General features: G+C 38.7%; 1 protein-coding gene across 4 annotated transcripts in view; it reads right to left on the reverse strand.

The window, feature by feature from the left end:
* Positions 1 to 23,727, reverse strand: part of CKAP5 (cytoskeleton associated protein 5) — a 105,171-nt gene that overhangs the window by 63,607 nt on the left and 17,837 nt on the right. For 3 of the 4 annotated variants that reach the window (XM_019975167.2, XM_019975165.2, XM_070767642.1), the window contains exons 2-3: positions 2,131 to 2,224; positions 1,439 to 1,632 (exon numbers count right to left, since the gene is read on the reverse strand). In XM_019975167.2, the coding sequence (XP_019830726.2) occupies positions 1,439 to 1,632; positions 2,131 to 2,187 (251 nt within the window). In that variant the 5' untranslated portion in view covers positions 2,188 to 2,224. Of the gene's footprint in view, positions 1 to 1,438; positions 1,633 to 2,130; positions 2,225 to 16,040; positions 16,141 to 23,727 lie in introns of those variants that run through there. The other variant, XM_019975166.2, reaches the window with a different exon arrangement.

The following is a 23,727-nucleotide window of genomic DNA, read 5'->3' on the forward strand; positions in this document are numbered from 1 at the left end:
ATATAAACAGATACACATATATTTTATAAAAATAACAGAGTTCTTGCTTTTTTTGGAAAAATTTTAAAAGTCATTTTAAACACTTTTTAGGACAGAGAATTTCTTCACAGAAGGAATGGATATGCACCTTTAATAACAAAAGGCTGCTCCTGACTCCTTGGCAAGACTTTACAGTATCTTTATTGCTTTGAGTCTCTTCTAAATTAAATGAAACCTGTACTGCTGGAAATTAGAGAAACTGAGTGGGTTTGGATCACACACAGCATTTATCAAAAAGTATCTAGTATCAGAAGAAAAATGAAATTAAAAAAGCAACTGTCTCACTGATGGCAAGGGAAAGTTGGTGATGCTGGTTAACGAAACTGTCAAATTAATGACTGTCTTTCTAGGTATAAATTTTGAGGTGAGTCAAGTACATATTGGTGTCTTCTTTATCTATACTGGTGTCTTCTTTATCCATGGGTTCTTCACCTATGGATTCAACTGAATTCAGGTCAAAAATATTTGGATAAAAAAATTCTGGAAAGTTCCAAAAAGCAAGAGCCATGCAGCCAGCAACTACTTACACATCATTTACATTGTAGTTAACAACTGATTACATAGTATTTATACTGTGTCAGGTATTAAGAGTAACCTAGAGATGGAAGATGGATGTAGGCTATATGTCATATGCAAATATTAGGCCATTTCATGTAAGGGACTTGAACATCTGTAATTTTGCTATATCCTAAGGCATGGGGGGGTACGGAGTTTTGTCCTGGAAATAATTCCCCTGGAGACACTGAGGGATGGATATACATATTTCTTGTGCAATTAGGTCAAGGGTCCCCGTTTTTTTTCAGTATGGAGGACTCCTTTCAATGACATAAAGACCAGTGTTAGAAAAGTCATGTTTATGAGGTATGGGAGACTGGAGTGACTAGATACATCTATCAACCAATAAACTGGGAGTTACAGAGGTTGTAACTTACCTCTCCTAAGAGAGAAAAATGTCTAATGACCATAGGGAGAAAGATGTGACTCTAAGATGACGCAGCCTGGAACCATTGTTAAGAAAAAGATTTTAGTAATGCTCAAATGTTTTCAGTGAAATTCTGATGCGTTTACTAACCACCTCAGTTTCTTCTAAAAATTTTTCCTCTTAGAGTAATTCTCATACAAAAATCTCAGCAGGAGAGAATCACTTGCTCATCAAACCCTAAGGAAAAAACTCAAGTGTCTGATTTCTAATTTGCTCCTCTCTAAAGATCTCATGTACCATTTATACTTCTGAGAGCAGATAAAGACTGAATGAGAAACAAGAGTCAAGGAGCTATGAAAGTTAAGAAATGAATATCCTCCAAAAGTGCTAAGCACAGTGATCCATAAAAATACATAATTAATCCATGTAGCACCAGACAGGGGTTTTTACCAGAATAGTTGGAAAGAAAGTACTTACTTTCCTGCTACATGGGCATTTTCAACATAAACAAGTGCAGCTTCTAATCCTTTCAACTGAACCACTGCATTGGAATCCGTCACAAACTTTTTGATCAATCCTAAAAATTTGGACCATTCTGGGCTCTTTTCATCTTTTATTTTCTGGAAGATCTTCAGGGCTTCTTCATACCCACTTAATCTTGCTTTCCACAGCTAAAAGAAAAGTATTTTGAAACAATTGAAACAAAACAAAATTTACTGATACTATCATCTACTATTGGGGGTGGGGGTGGTGGTGACTATCTTATACCAGGTAATTTGAACAAAGGATCCCAGATTAGAAACAAAAACGAAGCTTAAGAAATCCAGACAGTTGATTTTCTTTCTTTTTAAAGATTAGCTAATAAACTTTTTCTTGTGTTTAATATTAATGCTATTCTACCAAAGCCTTCTAGAATTCATAAACTGGCCACTATAAATGTATCACACTTTGTATCCAAGTATTAGTCATTATTTCTTTGTAACAGGACATTAAAGAGGTAACTATTCAAACATGAGACAGTTTCCTACTCAAAGTGTCCAATCTCCAAAGCAGGCTGTTTTTCTGGTTGTATTGTGTAATCATTCAGCAGCTTTATACTACACTATGCAGTATAACTGCTGACAAAACAAGCCAATGACAGTAAAATTTGAGTTCCAGAAGAGTCTTACCTTGTGTTCACATTTCTGATCAACCGGCAGTTTCATCCACTCACTGTCGTCTCCCATCGTGCTTCCAGTTTCTCCGTAGAATTAAGAGTAATTCCTGGTCAGATAAACATCGGAATCCATTAACTCTAGCAACCAAGCTCTCTTTTATCAAGCACACACCAACAAAAGAATCTCATTCTTCCGTCAAATGCCCATTTAATTCTATTAATAGAACATTTAAAAAGTAAAGAAAAAATTAATAAAAATCTAAATAAATAGAAAGGACAGATACTATTTTTTTAAAAAGATGCTTATATGTATTTTCCCAAATGAGAACTTCTTAGATCTGTGACAAAGCTAGAATAAAACAGAAGAGCTAAACTATTTGGCCTTTTAAAAAAGGCAAGAAAAGTTTCAAAGATAAATCATACTTTTAATTCAAAATTCTGTAAGGCAAATAAGCAACATGAAAAAAACCTCAATGCTACCTAGCTCTCTACCTAATCCTGGTAAATAAATATGTCTATATAAACTAAAGGAAATAAACCCTGAATATTCATTGAAGGACTGATGCTGAAGCTCCAATACTTCAGCCACTGATGTGAAGAGCTGACTCAATGAAAAGACGCTGATGCTGGGAAAGATTGAAGTCTGAGACACTGGGAAAGGAGAAGGGTGTGGCAGAGGATGAGAGTTGGAGAGCATCACCAACTCAACGGCCATGAAATTAAGAAAACTCCAAGAGGTAGTGGACGACAGACGAGTCAGGAGTGTTACAGTCCGTGGGACAGCAAAGAGTCAGACACGACTGACAGAACAACAACAAAATATAAACTAGCAAAAAATTAAATCCCCCAATAAACTAATTCTTCATAAACATTAAATCATTTTTTAGTTAGTGAGGTTTATAGTCAACATTCCTTTAACAATTTTATGCTATTCATTTAGATGATACAGCTGTAGAAAATCTCCAAAGTACAGAAAATAAAGAAGGAAAGTATTAAAACACAATTTCACACCAATTAGTAACCATGATGAACACTGACATGTATCCACTTGAATCTTTCTAGATTTCTTTCAATGTACATGCAGTGTATAAATTATACGAAAAAGGGCTAATCTTCTTGTAATTTTTTTCTTACATGGTCACAAACATCTCCTCATATTTGAGAACATGATGTTTAAAGGTGGCATTGCACTTTATGTGTGTGTTAGTGTTTCAGTCATGTCCAGCTCTTTGCGACCCCAGGGACTGTAGCCCGCCAGGCTTCTCTGTCCATGGAATTCTCCAGGCAAGAATACTGGAGTGGATCACCATTCCCTTCTCCAGAGGAACTTCCCAACCCATGTATCGAACCCTGGTCTCCTGCCTCACAGGCAGATTCCTTACTGTTTGAGTTAAAGTCTAAATGCACTGCATTTTATGAATGTACCATAATTACCAATTCTAACAGTGGACATTTAAATTGTCTCAAATTTTTCAATATTATAAATAACACAAAAGAGATCTTGTTTATCTCTCTGTCCTCAGGCCACGTCTGACATAAAATATGTCTTCAATCAATATTTATTTAAACTTGAATATATGCCTTGATACTGTCTGCTATGAGTCAGGCACTGTGAAAAGTACTTTTTAAAATTGTGGATTTTATACTAACAACATTATACTAACAACAACTACACGAAAGAAAAATATTCTTCCCACTTTAAACACTAGGCTCACAAAGATTCAATAATTTGCCAAAAACAACAAAACTGGCAGGCAGCAGCTCACACTAAGATTCTTCCTTTGCAACTTGTTGCCTCCCATTTAAATGCAGGAAATATCCCAGGAAAAAATATTAGAGATTGAATTGTAAAAGTTTATTAGAGTAAATGAAACTTCCATTAAGACGTCTCTTCAAAGTCCCCAAGACTCTGTGAAACAACAGCACTGAGTTTTAGAGTAGGAGTCAGAGAATCTTTGAGAAGGCTAATAAAGCAACAGTGAGAAGATACAGGAGTTTGGAGAACAGTATTATGTTATTTAACTTGAAAACGCACATTCTCTACTGTCTGGCAACTCCATTGCTAGGTGCACACCCTAGAAACTGACACCAACTGCAGATGCGCCAGAAGACACAGCGACGGTGGCTATCAAAGTTCAGTGTTGAAAACACCTTACACATTCATCAGAAGGAGAATGAACAGTGACATATTCACTGGATATATTATACAGCACCTAAAAGAGCTGAAAGTGCTGAAAGCAGCTACTCCAACAAGTACATGAACATGCCAAAAGTTAGCCCGAATGTCCACTGGTGGATGAATAAATAAACTGATACGGACATACAACGGACCGTTACTCAGCCTTCGGTGAGAAGGAAGTACTTACTGATACACGTTACAACATGGACGAACCTCACACACACGACGCTAAGTGAAGGAAGCCAAACATGAAAGGTCTGATGTCACACGATTCCACGCATAGGAAATATCCAGAATGTATCAATCCATAGAGACAGATTCAGATTAGTGGTTGCCTGGGGTTTCGGAGAGAGGAAGAATGGGGAGAAACTGCTTACTGGATAAGTAGTTTTACTGTGATGTGATGGAAACGTTCCTGTGTCAGGACTAGACAGAGACGGTGGTTGCACTACATTGTGAATGTGTAAAATACCACCGAATGGTTCACTTAAAATGGCTGACTTTATGTTACACGAATTTCACATCAATAAAAACATTTTTTTTAGGTTCCCAGGTGATTCTAACATGCAACCGTGGGTTAAAAACCTCTAACGTTATCTTCTTGGCACAAGTTTGAGCTGCAAAAGCAATCTTTCCTATCTGACTGATTTTCAAAGAGAACCAGTCAATGAGAGCTTTTAAAGCGTTTTCCAACCACGAGAATGTGAACAACATTCAATTGTTGGTATTCTATCAATTCACTGCATACTTTTTTTTCTTGTTGGTTTCTTTTTGAAACATGAAGAAAAAGGTGACCCAACCTAACCGTACCATGTAAAATACTGTTGGCACTGTGCTGTTTCCTGAAATGGTTTCTACCACTTCGTAGCCTCAGCTTAAAAAACTACTGCTTTATGATTTTGTTGCTTTCCATTCAAAGGAAAGGCTTGGTTCATACCAAAACTTTCCCAGGCACTGAAATAATAGATACGGTATTTTGTGTATTCATGTGACACTGAAGACTCTTGCTCTGTCTTTATCTTTTCCCAGATTAATATACTAAGAAAAAAAGGACTTCACTAATTTTTCTCCATAATTAATTTTAAAATTAATTTTAGAATTTAATTTTTTACATATCTAAGATGATATACAATATATGTGTTAGGAGGCATTACAGTAAAATTGATACACTGACGTACCATCCAAATTAAAAATCAGAACTCTATCAATATTACTGCACCAGTGCAACTCTTTCCTACCCCCATCCTTCTTCCCAAAGAAGTACTTTCCTGAAGTTTGCATGGTTCTATGCTGTGGTCAGTCACATACTCCTAAACAAAATTTGCTTGCTTGTGAGCCTTAGAAAATGTTATACTGTTGTATAACTTGCCTTTTTCATTCAATGTTTCATTTGTAAAATTCACCCATGTGGTATAACATAGTTTAAATCTACTAAAATTGTGGTCGAAAGACTTGTGCTGGTACAAAACTTTATCATTCCAAGATAAGTATAAAAACAGAGATAAGTGTTTAGAAACTGCCATAGCATCTATTCTAACTTCTTTTATTATGGTGGTCTGAGGAACTGAACAATGTTGAGTGAGGCTAATGTATAAAATACAACAAGAAAAGTAAGGGAAGACAGAGAGTAAGGCTAGAAGGTAGTCTAGATCAGACCCTGGAAGGTCTTGTAAGTGATGTTAAGAAATTTGGACTTTATTCCAAAGGCAGGAGACTTTGATTGAAGGACTATAAACAAGAAAATTTCATAAGGTATCAGATTCTTATTTTTCAAACTATATAATGTAAATATAAAAGCAATATAAAGAATGTCTTAGAAGGCAGTAACAACGGAGGGAAATCAGAAAACTAATCTAAATGAAGGATGATGATAACTTGGAACTAAGAACAGCAGCAACGCAGGTAAAGAAAAGGGAATGGATTTTAGAGACATAAAGAATGTCAAGGACTGTCTTTATTGAGTGACTGTAGGAGTCTAAGATCAGGATAAAGATGAAGCTTTGGACAAGCTGTGTTTGAGATGTTCATTAGACAAGGGCAGATGTGGAAAGCAGTTGGAGATTCAAGCCTGGTGCTCAAGAGAGAGAACTGGTCTGGAGATAAAAATTTAGTTAGGAGTTATCTGTGTGGCTCAAATGGTAAAGAATCTGCTGCAATGTGGGAGACCTGGGTTTGACCCCTGGGTCTGGAAGATCCCCTGGAGAAGGGAATGGCTACACACTCCAGTATTCTGGCCTGGAGAATTCCATGGACAGAGGAGCCTGGCAGGCTACAGTCCATGGGATCGCAGAGTTGGACACGACTGAGTAACACACACAAGAGGGGGATGAAGAGTACTGAGGAAGAGTGTAGTGAGAAGAGCCCCAGGTTAGAGTTTAGATGTTTCAAGTGTAGAAACCAGAATCCATAGGACCTTAGTCCACCATGTATAGTGCCGGATACATAAAATGACCAGTTAATGCCTGCTGGCGGGGGGGGACACAATAATCCAAAATGCGGTGAACAGGCTTATCAAATTTGAGTTTTTGTTACTTGAGGGAAACTTTGTTACTTTCAATTTCTACCTGCAAATCTAAATTAAAAAAAAAAGAAAAGGAATTCTGTATCTTCAAAATCACCAGTAACTTAAGGTCAAGACCTTAGGTAAGTTACTTACCCAAATGTACACTGCCTCGGCATGCTTGTGTGTGAAGTGGGAATAACAGTACACACCTCAGAGGACTGTGTGGATTAAATGAGTCAGTACACGTAAAGCTGTTATACTAGGAACTTGGCTCAATAAATGCTAGCAAATTTACTATCATTATCAGTATTTGGCATTGCAAATTTGAAAATATTTATCTCATTTCTAAATTACAGTCAACTTTATTTTGGAATTGTATAGCATTAAAAGAGCAAGTCTACAAGCACGTGAAGTCAAGTGGGCCTTAGAAAGCGTTACTAGGAACAAAGCTAGTGGAGGTGATGGAATTCCAGTTGAACTATTTCAAATCCTGAAAGATGATGCTGTGAAAGTGCTGCACTCAATATGCCAGCAAATTTGGAAAACTCAGCAGTGGCCACAGGACTGGAAAAGGTCAGTTTTCATTTCAATCCCAAAGAAAGGCAATACCAAAGAATGCTCAAACTACCGCACAATTGCACTCATCTCACACGCTAGTAAAGTAATGCTCAAAATTATCCAAGCCAGGCTTCAGCAATACGTGAACCGTGAACTTTGTGATGTTCAAGGTGGTTTTAGAAAAGGAGAGGAACCAGAGATCAAATTGCCAACATCCGCTGGATCATGGAAAAAGCAAGAGAGTTCCAGAAAAACATCTATTTCTGTTTTATTGACTATGCCAAAGCCTTTGACTGTGTGGATCACAATAAACTGTGGAAAATTCTTCAAGAGATGGAAATACCAGACCACCTGATCTGCCTCTTAAGAAATCTGTATGCAGGTCAGGAAGCAACAGTTAGAACTGGACATGGAACAACAGACTGGTTCCAAATAGGAAAGGGAGTACGTCAAGGCTATAATATTATCACCCTGCTTATTTAACTTATATGCAGAGTACATCATGAGAAACGCTGGACTGGAAGAAACACAAGCTGGAATCAAGATTGCCAGGAGAAATATCAATAACCTCAGATATGCAGATGACACCACCCTTATGGCAGAAAGTGAAGAGGAACTCAAAAGCCTCTTGATGAAAATCAAAGAGTAGAGTGAAAAAGTTGGCTTAAAGCTCAACATTCAGAAAACGAAGATCATGGCATCCGGTCCCACCACTTCATGGGAAATAGATGGGGAAACAGTGGAAACAGTGTCAGACTTTATTTTTCTGGGCTCCAAAATCACTACAGATGGTGACTGCAGCCATGAAATTAAAAGACGCTTACTCCTCGGAAGGAAAGTTATGACCAACCTAGATAGCATATTCAAAAGCAGAGACATTACTTTGCCAACAAAAGTTCATCTAGTCAAGGCTGTGGTTTTTCCTGTGGTCATGTATGGATGTGAGAGTTGGACTGTGAAGAAGGCTGAGCCCTGAAGAATTGATGCTTTTCAACTGTGGTGTTGGAGAAGACTCTTGAGAGTCCCTTGGACTGCAAGGAGATCCAACCAGTCCATTCTGAAGGAGATCAGCCCTGGGATTTCTTTGGAAGGAATGATGCTAAAGCTGAAACTCCAGTACTCTGGCCACCTCATGTGAAGAGTTGACTCATTGGAAAAGACCCTGATGCTGGGAGGGGTTGGGGGCAGGAGGAGAAGGGGACGACAGAGGATGAGATGTTTGGATGGCATCACTGACTCGATGGACGTGAGTCTCAGTGAACTACGGGAGTTGGCGGACAGGGAGGCCTGGCGTGCTGCGATTCATGGGGTCGCGAAGAGTTGGACATGACTGAGCGACTGAACTGAACTGAACTGAACTGAACAAGCACCTTAGAATATTGCTTAATGCATAAGATACATGATTATATTAAATCTGTCATACTGAAATATAGTATTAATATCAAAGTATTTTGAAATTGAGTATATGGGTTTCTACGTTAATACATTAAACAAAATACAGAGCATATTTAATAACTACTGTAATTATGAAGTTATGATGAATATTTTTATATATGACTACAGATATGATTTCTATTGGTGACAGAAGCGTTATATTCTTCTAATATTACTGCAGTTTATTGTCTACATTATTAACTGAAGAAAATGTCAAAATTTCAGTTAAAAGGTTAGTGAAAATAAGAGGTAATTATTTTTCCATATAAATGTACAGAGTCCCTGAATTCTAACACAGGTTAAAATCTGTTAGTCTACAACCTTTCAAATTCTATGATCAAAGACTTTAGGGCACTGCTTACACTCATCTCAAAGTCCCTTGTTAAAATAACAGCTAACACCCATCCAATACTTAAGTGGCACTTTATCTTTTACAGGTATTTTTATAATCATTCATCTTCTATGTATTTCATAATGTAAATGCAAGTATACTATCTCATTTGGGTTTATTTTCTTTTTTTATATTATTTTTAGTTATGTGGCTCTTTCTTACTAAACCGTAAGATACTCTTGAGCAAAAGCTTTTTGTCTTATTAATCTCTATCCTCACAAGGTTCAAATAAATAAATAAAGCATCATTATCCTCTTTTTTCAGGTTTATTTTCTTTCTTTTTTAAATATTATTCTTAGGTAACTCTTTCTTACTCAACCATAAGATTCTCTTGAGCAAAAGCTTTTTGTCTCATTAATCTCTCTTTTCATGAGGCTCAAATAAATAAATAAAGCATCTTTATCCTCTTTCTATACATGGGGGGAAAAGAGGTTCAGTGTCCCACCAAAGGTCACCTAGGTGGAGGAGAATGGTCTAGAGGAGACTTCTTGATTCTTAGTTTGGTGAATTTTCCAGGAACTTACCTACACATGGTTTCTATATGATCTACAGTGAAATCTTCACCCTATATCTATTCATACAGTGTAAATAATAAGAGTAATTTTGGTGCTTACCTAACTCAATAAAAATATAAACAGCAAATAGGAGTATATGTGAAAGACAAGTTTATTTGCCTCCAAAGGACTTAAGGTAATTTAGAGAAATTTAAAATACAGTTAGTTGGTAAGGGGGAATCATCCCTGATCAGCAGCTGCCAAATAATCAAGCTAACTATCTAGCTGGGTCTCAGACACTGTTCACTTGTCTTTGCATAAGAAATAACTACAGTTTTAATTATAATTTGGGGTTATTCACAATACTTATTCCACTGAGTATTTACCCTACCAGTTGAAAAAGAAAATCTTTCCTTGAAATTGGTTAAAAACCCAAGAGTAGTAGACTACAATCTACAGTTCATACTAGTTTTAAATTTATAACTACAATTCTAGAATATTTGTGGGAGGGTAGGAATAAGGTCTTTAAAGTGGCCATTTGTTTTAAAGTTAAACTTTGCCTCTATCTGCACATTTTAACTAACCATTATCAGACAGGCCTTAGGAACATTCAGAACATATTCAGGAAGTAATGCAGAGGACCCTCAGAGTTCATAAAATGAAATATGTATAAAATAAACCAATAATTTCACGAAAAGTCGCACAATCTAAAGGCCTGAATGATCTCTTCTGAGAAACGTAGTGCTATTTTCAAAACACACAGCAAACTAAAACCAAATTAACCTTCATAATAGCTAAGAGTGGAAACCACCCATATCTCCATCCACTGATAAATAGATAAATAAAACGTGGTAAATCCATAGAATAGAATATGATTCAATGATAAAAATGAGGTACTATAAAGAATTCCTAATACTCAAAAACAGGCAAACAACATGATTAAAAAGTGGGCAAAGAACTTGATTAGACACCTATCCAAAGAAGACAGACAAAAGGCTAATAAGCACACGAAAAGAAGTTCAATACTACTGAACATTCAGTTCAGTTCAGTCGCTCAGTTGTGTCTGACCCTTTGCGACCCCATGAATCGCAGCACGCCAGGCCTCCCCCGTCCATCACCAACTCCCGGAGTTTCAGTCAGACTCATGTCCATTGAGTCAGTGATGCCATCCAGCCATCTCATCCTCTGTCGTCCCCTTCTCCTCCTGCCCCCAACCCCTCCCAGCATCAGAGTCTTTTCCAATGAGTCAACTCTTCGCATGAGGTGGCCAAAGTACTGGAGTTTCAGCTTTAGCATCATTCCTTCCAAAGAAATCCCAGGTCTGATCTCCTTCAGAATGGACTGGTTGGATCTCCTTGCAGTCCAAGGGACGCTCAAGAGTCTTCTCCAACACCACAGTTCAAAAGCATCAATTCTTCGGCGCTCAGCTTTCTTCACAGTCCAACTCTCACATCCATACATGACCACTGGAAAAACCATAGCCTTGAACATTAGGGGAATGCAAATCAAAACTACGAGACACCACTTCATACCTATTAGGACAGCTACTATCAAAAATCCAGAAAACAGAAAACGATGGCAAGGATATGGAGAAACTGGAGCCCTTTAACACTGTTGGTGAGAATGTAAGATGGCACAGCTACTGTGGAAAACGGTATGGCAGTTCCTCCAAAAATTAAAAATAGTATGGCCATATGATCCAGCAATTCCATTTCTGGGTATATTGAAAGCAGGGTCTGGGTTTCCCAGGTGGCACTAGTGGTAAACTGCCTGACAATGCAGGAGACATAAGAGATGCGAGTTTGATCCCTGGGTCGGGAAGATTTCCTGGAGAAGGAAATGGCAACCCACTCCAGTATCTTTGCCTGGAATCCAACAGACAGAGGAGCCTGGAGGACTACAGTCATGGGGTTGCAGAGTTGGACACAACTCAAGCGACTTAGCAAGTACAAAGAGATATCTGTATACCCATGTTCATAGCAGCAGCATTCACAGTTAAAACACGGAAGCAACCCACATGACCATCAATGGATGAACGGCTAAGCAAAATGTGGTATGTACACACAACACAGTATCATTCAGCTTTAAAAAGGAAAGGAATTCTGACACAAGCTTATAACCTGGGTGAACCTTGAAGATACTGTCAACTGAAATAAGCCAGCCACAAAGAGACAAACGCTGTGTGATTCCACCTATATGAAGCACTTACTGTTGTTGTTCAGTTACTCAGTCACGTCCGACTCTTTGTGAGCCCATGGACGCACCACGCTTCCCTGTCCTTCACCAACTCCTGGAGCTTTGTCAAACTCATGTCCATTGAGTCAGTGATGCCATCCAACCATCTCATCCTCTGTCGTCCCCTTCTCCTCCTGCCTTCAATCTTTCCCAGCATCAGGGTCTTCTCAGTGAGTTGGCTCTTCGCATAAAGTGGCCAAAGTATTGGAGCTTCAGTTTCAGAATCAGTCCTTTCAATGAATATTCTGGACTGATTTCCTTTAGGATGGACTGGTTGGATCTCCTTGCAGTCCAAGGGACTCTCAAGAGTCTTCTCCAACACCACGGTTCAAAAGCATCAATTCTTTGGCACTCAGCTTTCTTCACAGTCCAACTCTCACATCCATACATGACTACTGGAAAAACCACAGCTTTGACTACACGACCTTCATCGGCAAAGTAATGCCTCTGCTCTTTTTAGAGTAGCCAAAATCATAAAGAGAGATAGAAAGTAGAATGATTGTTGCCAGCAGATGCAAGGAGAGGGGAATGAAGAGTTACTGTTAATGGGTATAAAGTTTTAGTTCTACAAGGAGAAGAATTATGGAGATGGATGGTAGGGGCTACACAACATTACAAATGCATTTAATGCCACTGAATTGTACATTTAAAAATGCTTAAGATGGTAAATTTATATGAAATGTTCGGAACAAGCAAATCTACAGAGACAGAAATTGGATGAGTGGTTACCTACAACTAGAGCGTTTGGGAATATTAGAAAAGTGTGAAGGAAGGTGGGGTTTCTTTTTGGGTAATGAAAAATGTTCTAAAATTGTGTTGATGGTTGCATAAATTTATGAATATACTGGAAGTCACTGAATTGTACACTTTAAAAATGGGTGAAAAGTATATAAATTATATATCTTACTAAAACTGTTAATAACAACAACAACAAAACTAACAAAGTTTACTTAAAAAGAAGTCCTTGGGAGATAAGAGTGATTTGTAAAACCTGCCAATCATTTCACACTTGAATGGCCTGGCTATAATGGTTAGACTCCTTTCTAATAACAGGATCTAATACTCCAGTTTTACCTTAAGTATTCACTCAATGAATTTCCCTCTGGGCAAACCATGATGGTTCAATGAGTTCACAGGAGTAAAAGTAGATACCTAAACAAATAACCATATCCACTTGAAACTAGCACAACACTGTTAATTGGCTATACTCCAGTATAAAATAAAAAGTAAAAAAACCCAAAAAACACAAAACACAATTCCAAACAACCATAATACAAAATGTAGTATATATGGAAAGTGCCCTAAGCAAGAGACAAATAAGGATTAGGGAGATCAGAGATACGATCAACTGCCAGTGAGTAAGGCATGGTCAGTGAAAAATCTTATAGAAAGGATGACATCTGAGCTCAGTAATAAATTAAGGGTAGATTAACAAAAAACAAACAAAAACAAAACCAGGAGTGGAGAAGAGATATTGAAGCTGAGAAAATGAGAAACGCAAAGTCTTGGAAGTAGAAAAGTACTAAGCATGTTTAGGGAACACTAAATGGCTCCACTTAACATAGACCAGAAAGATAGACTGGGGCCAGATCATGTATAATCCTAAATATGAAGCTAAACAGCAGAGGATGCTGATGACCTGAAGCAGCAATGACACGATCCTATCTACTTTAGAAAGATAAATCTATGTAGAATGAATTGGACGGAAGAGAAAGTAGAGTCCTGACAAGAAATTATTGCAGTACTCGAGGACAAAGTTAAATAGAAGCCAGAACTCCTAGGAATGGAAAGGAAGAGCAGAGGAGATTGAAGGGAGTTACATTAAAGCAACAGAATCAGCAAGCCTTAGCAACTAAGGATGTGGGAGTAGGAAAAAAAGTCTAGAAGGAGGCTCCAGTCTACATGACTCGGAGAACAGTGGTGCTAATGACAGAAAAATGTCAGAAGAAAGTTCTGAGAGTTGTTTGTTTAGGGGGAGTAGAGGAGAGGTTAAGAATATGATGAGTTTGGTTTTAGATTTGAAATTCACGTGGGTGGAAATGTGGTACCAGGAATGAACAGAGGGATCTGGATTTTATAAACAGGAAACCAAGTCTTCATTTCATAGCAAGGTTTGATGTTTTAAGAGTGCATAACACCGCCAACAAAAAGAAGCATTAATAAAATTAATTTGACCTATATATGATGTTTGCTATGGTTCATTCAAGTTAGTCCATACTACAAATACTCAGAAATTTCAAGTTCATTATCATTATGGCTCATTCAAGCTAGTTCATACTACAAATACTCAGAAACTTCAAATTACTCAGCACACTGTTTTTACCCTAGTCTAAAACAGAGGCAAACTAAATCTGTTCTACAGAAATAATATAATTTTAATACTACTGTTGTATCTAAAAATCTCTTCTAAAGAGCTCAAATACTGTATAGTTCACACTATTGCTGGAGAATGTTTATATGTAATTATTTATTTTTAGACCAGAGATTAGGAAATGTTTTCAAAGTCACACATAAGGCCACAACTTAGAGTAAACTCTGAACTTAGAACAGATTTCAGTTTAGTGTCCAATTAAACATTAAATGTGCTTTATGTACTATCATTAGTATATAGACCCCAGGAGTCTATGCATTTTCTCTTTCATGAACCAGCTAAAAGCAAGGCACTGAGAGAGAAAGTCATCAGTAATACAGTAATGTTAGACCTGGGGCAGAACCTGTATCTCCTATTTCTCAGTCCACCATTCTTCCCCATCACTCAAGGGTCCTTGTATAGTGAGTGTCCTTTTACTTTAAATTCCTGCACTATGACAGCTAATGAGAACATTTATACAGCTACTCAACATACTGTTTTAGCTTCCAACTTGGGCAGAAGGTACGGCAGTGAAACTATCTTATGGCTAGCTCCCAAACTATCTTATGTAGCTCTTGACCTACAAAAGCTCTTCACTATCACGATACAAGAGATCTGGATCTGATTACCATTCCTGGACTCCTGACTTCTGTCTAAGGAAATATTACTGCAGAAGCACAGAATGAGTCTGAGGGAAGTCTGAGGAAAAATTCCCCCCACTCAAAAAGAAACCCCTCTGAACGATTAATAAAGAATGATGTGAACTTGCTTAAAAAAAAAAAAAGGAAATTATAAAACAAAGATAAGACAAAATACACATACATGCCCAGAAATCTTTACTCAAACTGTCTAAGAAGGACAACTGGATTAAAGAAGTATAACAATTATGTAACTGTCATAGAAAATTTAAAAACGTATTACTTGGCCAAGCCAGACAAAATCTCATCACTTAAGTAGCCAGTAACAAAAATGACAAAACTTCCCCTCTAACTTAAAAAAAACTGCACTGCCTCCAGGTAATTCTCATTAACAAGGACAAGTGTTACCCTCTTTTGGAGTATTTTGCATATGGGGCCAGAAATGGGAACTGCTCCTCTAGTAGGTTATCTCAACAAACTTGGGTGGGCTTGCTGTACTAGAGCTGAGATGGTGACCTCCCACCAACTCCTTCAGAGAGGGGCAAAAGAGCGGACTCTTTCATTCTGCTATTCATATCAGTGGGAAAGGTTAACTGGATTCTCCTCAATAGATGATCACTGTCAGTGTCTCCAAAAGTGGGGGATTCAATAGCAACACAGGCCTCTGGGGAGACAGAAAGCTAAACCTGGCTGTGAATTAGGTCTACTTTGAGAGTTACCGCTCAGTTGTACCAAGATAGCTGAAAATCTAATCCTTACTCATCTCAGAGTTTGCCAGGTCTCCAAATGCCAGGCTAAGGACCCAAGGCCCAGGACCGTAGATTCCAGCTCCACCCATCTAGCTCAGCGGGATTATACTGGGCAAAAACAATCCTCTCATTTCAAGCAGGAACCAGACTGGGGCAAAGCTAGGCTGTGGGCACAGCTCAACCACTGCATATCCAAACCAGCACCCTAGAGCCGCTGTCACCACCCAGAAGCAGAGCAGATGCCCCAGGCTTTAGCTCACTGCAGCCGGCATTGTTTACGCTCTTTCGCCGCCTTAGCCTCTGATAGGCCAGGAAAGTCCCCTGTATAGTCCACCAGGACTTCCGGCATGGGCGCGGGATGCTTGACCCTCGCCCGCAGTTTGACACTTACGCTCCCCAGCAGGGAGAGGTCGCAGCCCTACGGTTCGAGGCGGAATCAGCAGGAATACCGGGCGGGCGGGGGTGGTGGCAGCATTGGTGCGGAGGGCCGCTGGGAAACGCCTCCTCGGGGGCGGGGCCCAGAGCGCTGTGTCAGAGTGCCCGCCCCACCCCGGCCCGGCCCCGGCCCCCGCCCAGCACACACCGACAGCTTAAAGGGGCCGCACACACCTGTGCTCAGGTCTGCAGCACTGGGCGGGCGCTCCTTCCATCCCACAGGGCTTTCAAGGCGAGACGCTGATGTGAAGAGCCAACTAGGAACACTCTACTTCGGTTAGGTGTGGACCTCTTCTTTTGTGTGTGGCAACACAGATAATGTTCCAGAAACAAAGGAGGTGACCTGTTCTTACTATCACAATCTTAATGCCTCCTTCAGAGGTGAAAAAAATTGCGGCTGGAAACAAAGCTTCAGGGTAAATATATAGCCCCCATTATGTTAGTGGCTTATTCCACTAACTGCTTATTAACTCGAGCAGTTAGCATTTTTCAAATGGCAACTCAAAGGCACAGAAAAGAATTCTGAGAGCCTGCACTGCTTCACCTCACCCTTTCACTGACTTCCTTCTCTTCCGTACAACGAGGAATCCTAGACAACGACAGAAGATGGATGTGTGTGCATGCCAAGTCGCTTCAGTCGTGTCCCACTCTGTGACTCCATGGATTGTAGTCCACCAGGCTCCTCTATCCATGGGATTCTCAGGCAAGAATACTGTAATTGGTTGCCATGCCCTCCTCCGGGGATCTTCCCAAACCAAGGGATCAAACCTGGGACTCCTGCATTGCAGGTGGATTCTTTACCATCTGAGCCACCAGGGAAGCCCATGTAATATGAAGAGTTCTTGAGAAAATTGTAGTAGAAACTGGACTAAAATCTCAGGGAGTTAAGTAATGGTCTCTGATCTCTCTGTAGGTTATTAGAGAATTTTAAATTTCTTTTCATAGGAGGAATTTTTCCTCAATCTCAACTTACAAGGTCTGTATGCATTTCGTGTCTCCTTTATACTGTCAGGAAGAGATTTATATATTTATTAAGCCTGTATTGTTGTTCTTCAGTCACTAAGTTGTGTTCGACTCTTTGTGACCCCATGAAATGCAGCATGCCAGTTCTCCACCTTCTTCCTGAATTTGTTCAAACTCATGTCAAACATTGAGACAGTGATGCCATCTAACCATCTTATCCTCTGTCCTCCCCTTCTCCTCTTGCCCTCAATCTTTTCCAGCATTATCTTTTCCAATGAGTCAGCTCTTCAAATAAGGTAGCCAAAGTACTGGAGCTTCAGCTTCAGCTTCAGCACCAGTCCTTCCAATGAATATTCAGGGTTGATTTCTTTTAGGATTGACTGATTTGATCTCCCTGCTATCCAAGGGACTCTCGAGAGTCTTCTCCAATACCACTGTTTGAAAGCATCAATTCTTTGGTGCTCAGTCTTCTTTTTGATCCAACTCTCACATCCACACACGACTACTGGAAAAATCATAGCTTTGACTACACGGATCTTTGTCAGCAAAGTGATATCTCTGCTTTTTAATAGCTTTTCTTCCAAGGAGCAAGCGTCTTTTAATTTCATGGCTGCAGTCACTGTCCATGTTGATTTTAGAGTCCAAGAAAATGAAATCTGACACTCTTTCTACTTTTTCCTCATCTATTTGCCATGAAGTGACAGGACCGGATGCCATGATCTTCATTTTTTGAAGGCTGAATTTTAAGCCAGCTTTTCCACTCTCCTCTCTCACCTTCATCAAGAGGCTCTTTAGTTCCTCTTCACTTTCTGCCATTAAAGTGGTATCATCTGCATATCTGAGGTTGATATTTCTCCTGCCAATCTTGATTCCAGCTCCTAAGTCATCCAGCCCAGCATACCTTCACCTAATCTTGATAAATAAGCATACCTTATTAAAACCTTAAGTCACCCCTAAACCTATACAGGAATCAATTTAGTAAAGCCAAAAACCATTTATGGGCTTCCCTGGTGGCTCAGTGGTAAAGAATCTATCTGCCAATGCAGGGGATGCAAGTTTAGTCCCTGGGTCAGAAAGATCCTCTGGAGAAGGAAATAGCAACCCACTCCAATATTCTTGCCTGGGAAATTCCAGTGACAGAGGAGCCTGGCGAGCTACAGTTCAGGGGGTCACAAAAGAGTTGGACAAGAGTTAATGCCTAAAGAACAACAACAAAAGACCATTCATAAGTGCCCGAACATCTTCCACCCCAAATAGGAGTTCAAGTGGAAATTTCAATTCCAAAGGACAGGCACAAAGACTGCTCTAATATGGAGCAGACCCAGGTTACCCTTATTCTGAAGGTCGTAGAAAATTCTAGGCTAAGGTTGCCATGAAGCTGATTCAGATTAGAACAGTCTGATTTTGAATTGCAAAAAAAGAAAAAAAAATCACCTCATTTCAAAGTGCATTTAACTGTGAATGATACTTTTGAATTAGGTAATTAAGACCTTCTTGCATTCTATCTGTATCAAGCTTATCACACTGTTCTGAGAGCAGTGTAGTAGATCAGCCTTCCCACTAGACTGTGAGCACCTCAAGGCAATGGTTGGAATGTATCTCATCTTTTCTCCCAGTACATGATACCAAATGAATACTCAGTAAGTATTTACACAAACGGTATGACCAACACTTATTTGACAAAGGAGTCCAGGTAACTTCAATAAGCCTAGTGCAGTGAGTATACACGTGCATGTTCACATACAAATGGACAATACCCAGTGCTGCACTTACTACGGAATTAAAAATTTAGAGAGAAAAAATCCATTGATTGTACAACTCAGTGCAATCAGATTTATGTATTTTGTCCCAAAGCAAAGACATTTTATATAAATATTCCTGAATAATTAGATATCTCACCCAATGTCACAGCCCAAAATATTTCGGTTATTGTGTCCTTTTCTCTATAAACCACAAAGAGACTAAACTGGACATGTAAAACCTTCACAATTAAACAAATTACCAGAAAGAAGTATTCTCCAGGGCAAAGTTGAAACTGTTTAGGAAATGATTCAGCAAACATTATATATGGAAGAGAATATGGGAAAATGATAATTCATTTATCAGAAAAGTGGTTATTTCTTGTGCTTTTAAAAAATCCTTCTTCATTGTAATGTTTTTTCCTGAAACAAATCAAGCACAGATTAAGGAAAATATTTATTTACACATAGCCAGAGTGAAGGGGGAGAAGGCAATGGCGACCCACTCCAGTACTCTTGCCTGGAAAATCCCATGGACAGAGGAGCCTGGTAGGCTGCAGTCCGTGGGGTCACTGAGTCGGACACGACTGAGCGACTTCACTTTCACTTTTCACTTTCATGCACTGGAGAAGGAAATGGCAACCCACTCCAGTGTTCTTGCCTGGAGAATCCCAGGGACGGGGGAGCCTGGTGGGCTGCCGTCTATAGGGCCGCGCAGAGTCGGACACGACTGAAGCGACTTAGCAGCAGCAGCAGAGTGAAGGGGGGAAAGTTTTAAGCATTAACTGGAATTCTTTATTAGATCATATTCAGTGAAGGGAAGAAGCCAAGTTAGTGATTAAGAGCGAGGACTCTGGAGTCAGAATGCTTAGTTCAAATCCTGGCTGTGCCATTTATTAGCTGTGTGGTTTTAGACAAAAACTCTTACCTCTTTGTGCTTCTGTTTTCTATTTGTAAAATGAGGAATTTTTTACCTTACTAGGATAATTAGGAGAATTAAATAAGTTAAGTTTCTTTTACTTAAAAGTGCCTAGAATTAATTGCTGAACATAAGTAGTAAATAAGATACATAATGTTCAACAAATACTGTCGACCTTTTCTATCACATTCCTCCACTAAAAAGTAAATGAATAGCCCCTTCCCACTGACTGCTCCCTGTGTTCCTCCTAGCTGTCAGAAGTTAACTGAGGATTAGAGGGAGAAGAGGTCCTCCAACCCAAGAGCTTTTAAGTCAGGTTTACTGAGGTATAACTTACATATACTAAAATTCTTTAGTGTAACTTACATATACTAAAATTTACTTTTAAAAATTCTTTCTTGGAGTTGATTTACAATGTTGTGTCAGTTTAAACTTCACTCTTTAATACACAGTTCTATGCACTCTGACAGAAACATAATCATGTATCCATCACCATAGTCAAAAACATCTCTACAAGCCCCACCAACTTTCTTGTGCCTCTTTGTAATTAGCCTCCCCACCAGACCATCACTGATCAGTGTTCTGCTCCTACAGGTTTGGTTTTTCCACGACGTCACGTACAAAGAACTAGATAGTGTGTAGTCTTTTGAGTCTGGCTTTGTTCACTTAGCACAACTGAGATTATCCGTGTTTTTCACATGTCAGTAGTTTCACTTTATTGCTGAGCAACATTCCCTTATATGATCTAACACATTCTGCTCATCCATTTACCAGCTGAAGGACATGTGGACTGTTTACAGTTTTTAGCAATTGCAAAAAAAAAAAAAAAGATAAAAAACCCAAACAGCTACAAATTTTTATATGAACATAACTTTTTATTTCTCTTGGGCAAATATCCAGGAGTGGGAAAAATGGGTGATAAGGTAAGTGCATGTTTAATTTTATAAGTAACTGTCAAATTGGTTTCTAAAGTGTCTCTTTGAACCCTTTCATGCTCTTTTTTCTTTCTTTTCTTTTTTTTTTTTGTTGTATCTTTTTTTTTTCTTTTTTTTTGTTGTTGCATGCTCTTCTACTAACAATAAGTCAAGGGTAACTGGATTATTACTTACTACTGATTTTCAGTACGGATCTGTATTTTTATACCTATCAATTACAATCAGTTCTTTCTGCAACTTAATATTAATGGTGTGTCATTAGTCTTCTATTTATGAAGAATCATTGATCACTTGACATGAATCTTAAATGTTACTTTATAATACTTTCAAAGGGAAATATCAATGAAAATTACTCTTTCAAATCCCATCCAAAAGTAGTCATATCTGGTAATTTTTTCTGGATCAATGAGCTATAAGAATTAACAAAAACTACTACTAGTAACTAAATACATTAGGTATACTTCTGTTAATCAAACTTGTAACATTCAGACAAGAGTTTCCAGAGCCTAAATAAAATTTATCAACAATGTATATAGCAAGTATTATTTAACATCTTTAGCAAAAGTATAATTCTCCTCATTAGGAAACAAAAAGGACACATACAAGAAAATGTTTGGAAATTCATTATAAATACTATGTCCAGAGACTTCCCTGGTGGTCATTGGCTAAGACTCCACACTGTCAATGTAGGGGGCTCAAGTTTGATCCCTGGTAAGGGAACTAGATCCCAGGGGCCATAACTAAGACCCAGCACAGCCAAATAAATAAATATTATAAAAAATAAATACTACTTCCAATATCACATCAAAATGCCGCTGTTGGTTATGCAAACTGGCACATCCAATTTCGAAAATATTTGATATCAACAACCCATTCCCAAGAGAACTGAAAGTCCACACAAAAGCTTGTATATAAATGGTAACAGCACCATTACTCATAATAGTCCCAGAGTGGCCTATCCATCAACAGTCACTATCATTTTATCACTATCAAGATAAATAGGTGAAACAGATTGTGATCTATCCATTCAATGGAATATCATTCAGCCATAAAAAGGAATGATATATCCTACAACATGGGTTAGCCTTGAAAACACTGTAGTAAGTGAAATAAGCAAGACACAGAAGGCCACATATTGTATGATTACGTTGATACGAAATGTCCAAGTTAAGCAAATGCACAGAGACAGACAGAGCCAAGGGCTAGGGGTGGGAGGGCAGGGAGGGAAATAAGGAAGGGGAGTGACTACTAGTGGGTATGAGGTCTCTTCAGGATGATGAAAATGTTCTGCTATTAGATAGTGGTGATGGCTGCACAACTATATGAATATATTAGGAAGCTGCTGTACACTTTAAAAGAATAAATTTTATGCTGTGTGAATTCTATCTCAATTTTTAAAAATCCCATTAATAGGAGACAAATAAATAAGCTATAGTATATTCACAGAAAAGATATCATACAGCAGTGAAAATAAATGAAGACAGCTATTAGTTAAAACATGCATAATTTCACACACCATGCTGAGAAAATAGCTAGTTACTGAACAACATCAGATCAGATCATTATGATTATTCAAACCCAAATACTATACTGTGTAGGGATACATACATTTGTAGGTAAATTTAAAAGACAAGTATGAGGATGATATCCTGAAAACAGCAAAGCAGAAAAGGCAGAGATGCAGTCAAGGAAGGGTGCACAGGATATTGATATGATCTATTTCTTAAACTGGGGGTAGGAATACTAATGTTTCTTTTTGAAAATTCACAAACTAGACAGCATATTAAAAAGCATAGATATTACTTTGCCAAGAAAGGTCCGTCTAGTCAAGGCTATGGTTTTTTTCAGTGGTCATGTATGGATATGACAGTTGGACTGTGAAGAAAGCTGAGCACCGAAGAATTGATGCTTTTGAAGTGTGGTGTTGGAGAAGACTCTTATTTATTTATTTTTACTTTACAATATTGTATTGGTTTTGCCATACATCAACATGCATCTGCCACGGGTGTACACGTGTTCCCCATCCTGAACCTCCCTCCCACCTCCCTCCCCATACCATCCCTCTGGGTCATCCCAGTGCACCAGCCCTAAGCTTCCTGTATCCTGCATCAAACCTGGAGTGGCGATTCGTTTCTTATATGATATTATACATGTTTCAATGCCATTTTCCCAAATCATCCCCGTCTCCCTCTCCCACAGAGTCCAAAAGACTGTTCTATACATCTGTGTCTCTTTTGCTGTGGAGAAGACTCTTGAGAGTCCCTTGGACTGCAAGGAGATCCAACCAGTCCATCCTACAGGAAATCAGTCCTGAATATTCATTGGAAGGACTGATCCTGAAGCTGAGACTCTAATATTTTGGCCAACTGATGTGAAGAACTGACTCAATGAAGGCAGGAGGAGAAGGGGATGACAGAGGATGATATGGTTAGATGGCATCACCAACTCAATGTACATGAGTTTGAGTAAACTCCAGGAGTTGGTGATGGATAAGGAGGCCTGGTGTGCTGCAGTCCATGGGGTTGAAAAGAATCGGACATGACTGAAGGACTGAACTGAACAAAAATGACTTATTATATTTAAAATACTAAATATCCCATGAGTTTCAAAATGAAAGGGGGGGGGGGGGAGAAGCTCTGCCTCTAGCTAATAAAATCTTATAACTATAGTGTTCAGGCAGAAACTTGGAGAACCTTTTTATATCCCCAAATCCCTGCTCTACTTAATTAGCTGTGAAACCTTATGGAAGTCATTTAATCTTTGGGGGCTTTAGTATTCTCACGCATAAAACAGATTTTATGGAACAGTATTCCACAACAATGATTTATATATAATAAACAGCAGGCTTTTGCAATTCCAGATTTTTCAGTACCAGGATATATGCGGCTTACATTAGATGTGTGGAAAGTGCTTTTGCTTCAGTGGTAAAAACCTCACAGTCCCATTCCCTTTGGCCCTTGGTTAAATGACAACAAAGGAATGGTAGTTTGCTTTATGCTAGTATCTCAAACGTGGTGATAATTCAAAACCATAGTTTGCAAAAATGTGGGTTCCCCTATCATTTTCCTTTTTCAGGCATTATACCTT

This window comes from Bos indicus, chromosome 15, assembly GCF_029378745.1.
Source record: "Bos indicus isolate NIAB-ARS_2022 breed Sahiwal x Tharparkar chromosome 15, NIAB-ARS_B.indTharparkar_mat_pri_1.0, whole genome shotgun sequence".
Taxonomy (NCBI): domain Eukaryota; kingdom Metazoa; phylum Chordata; class Mammalia; order Artiodactyla; family Bovidae; genus Bos; species Bos indicus.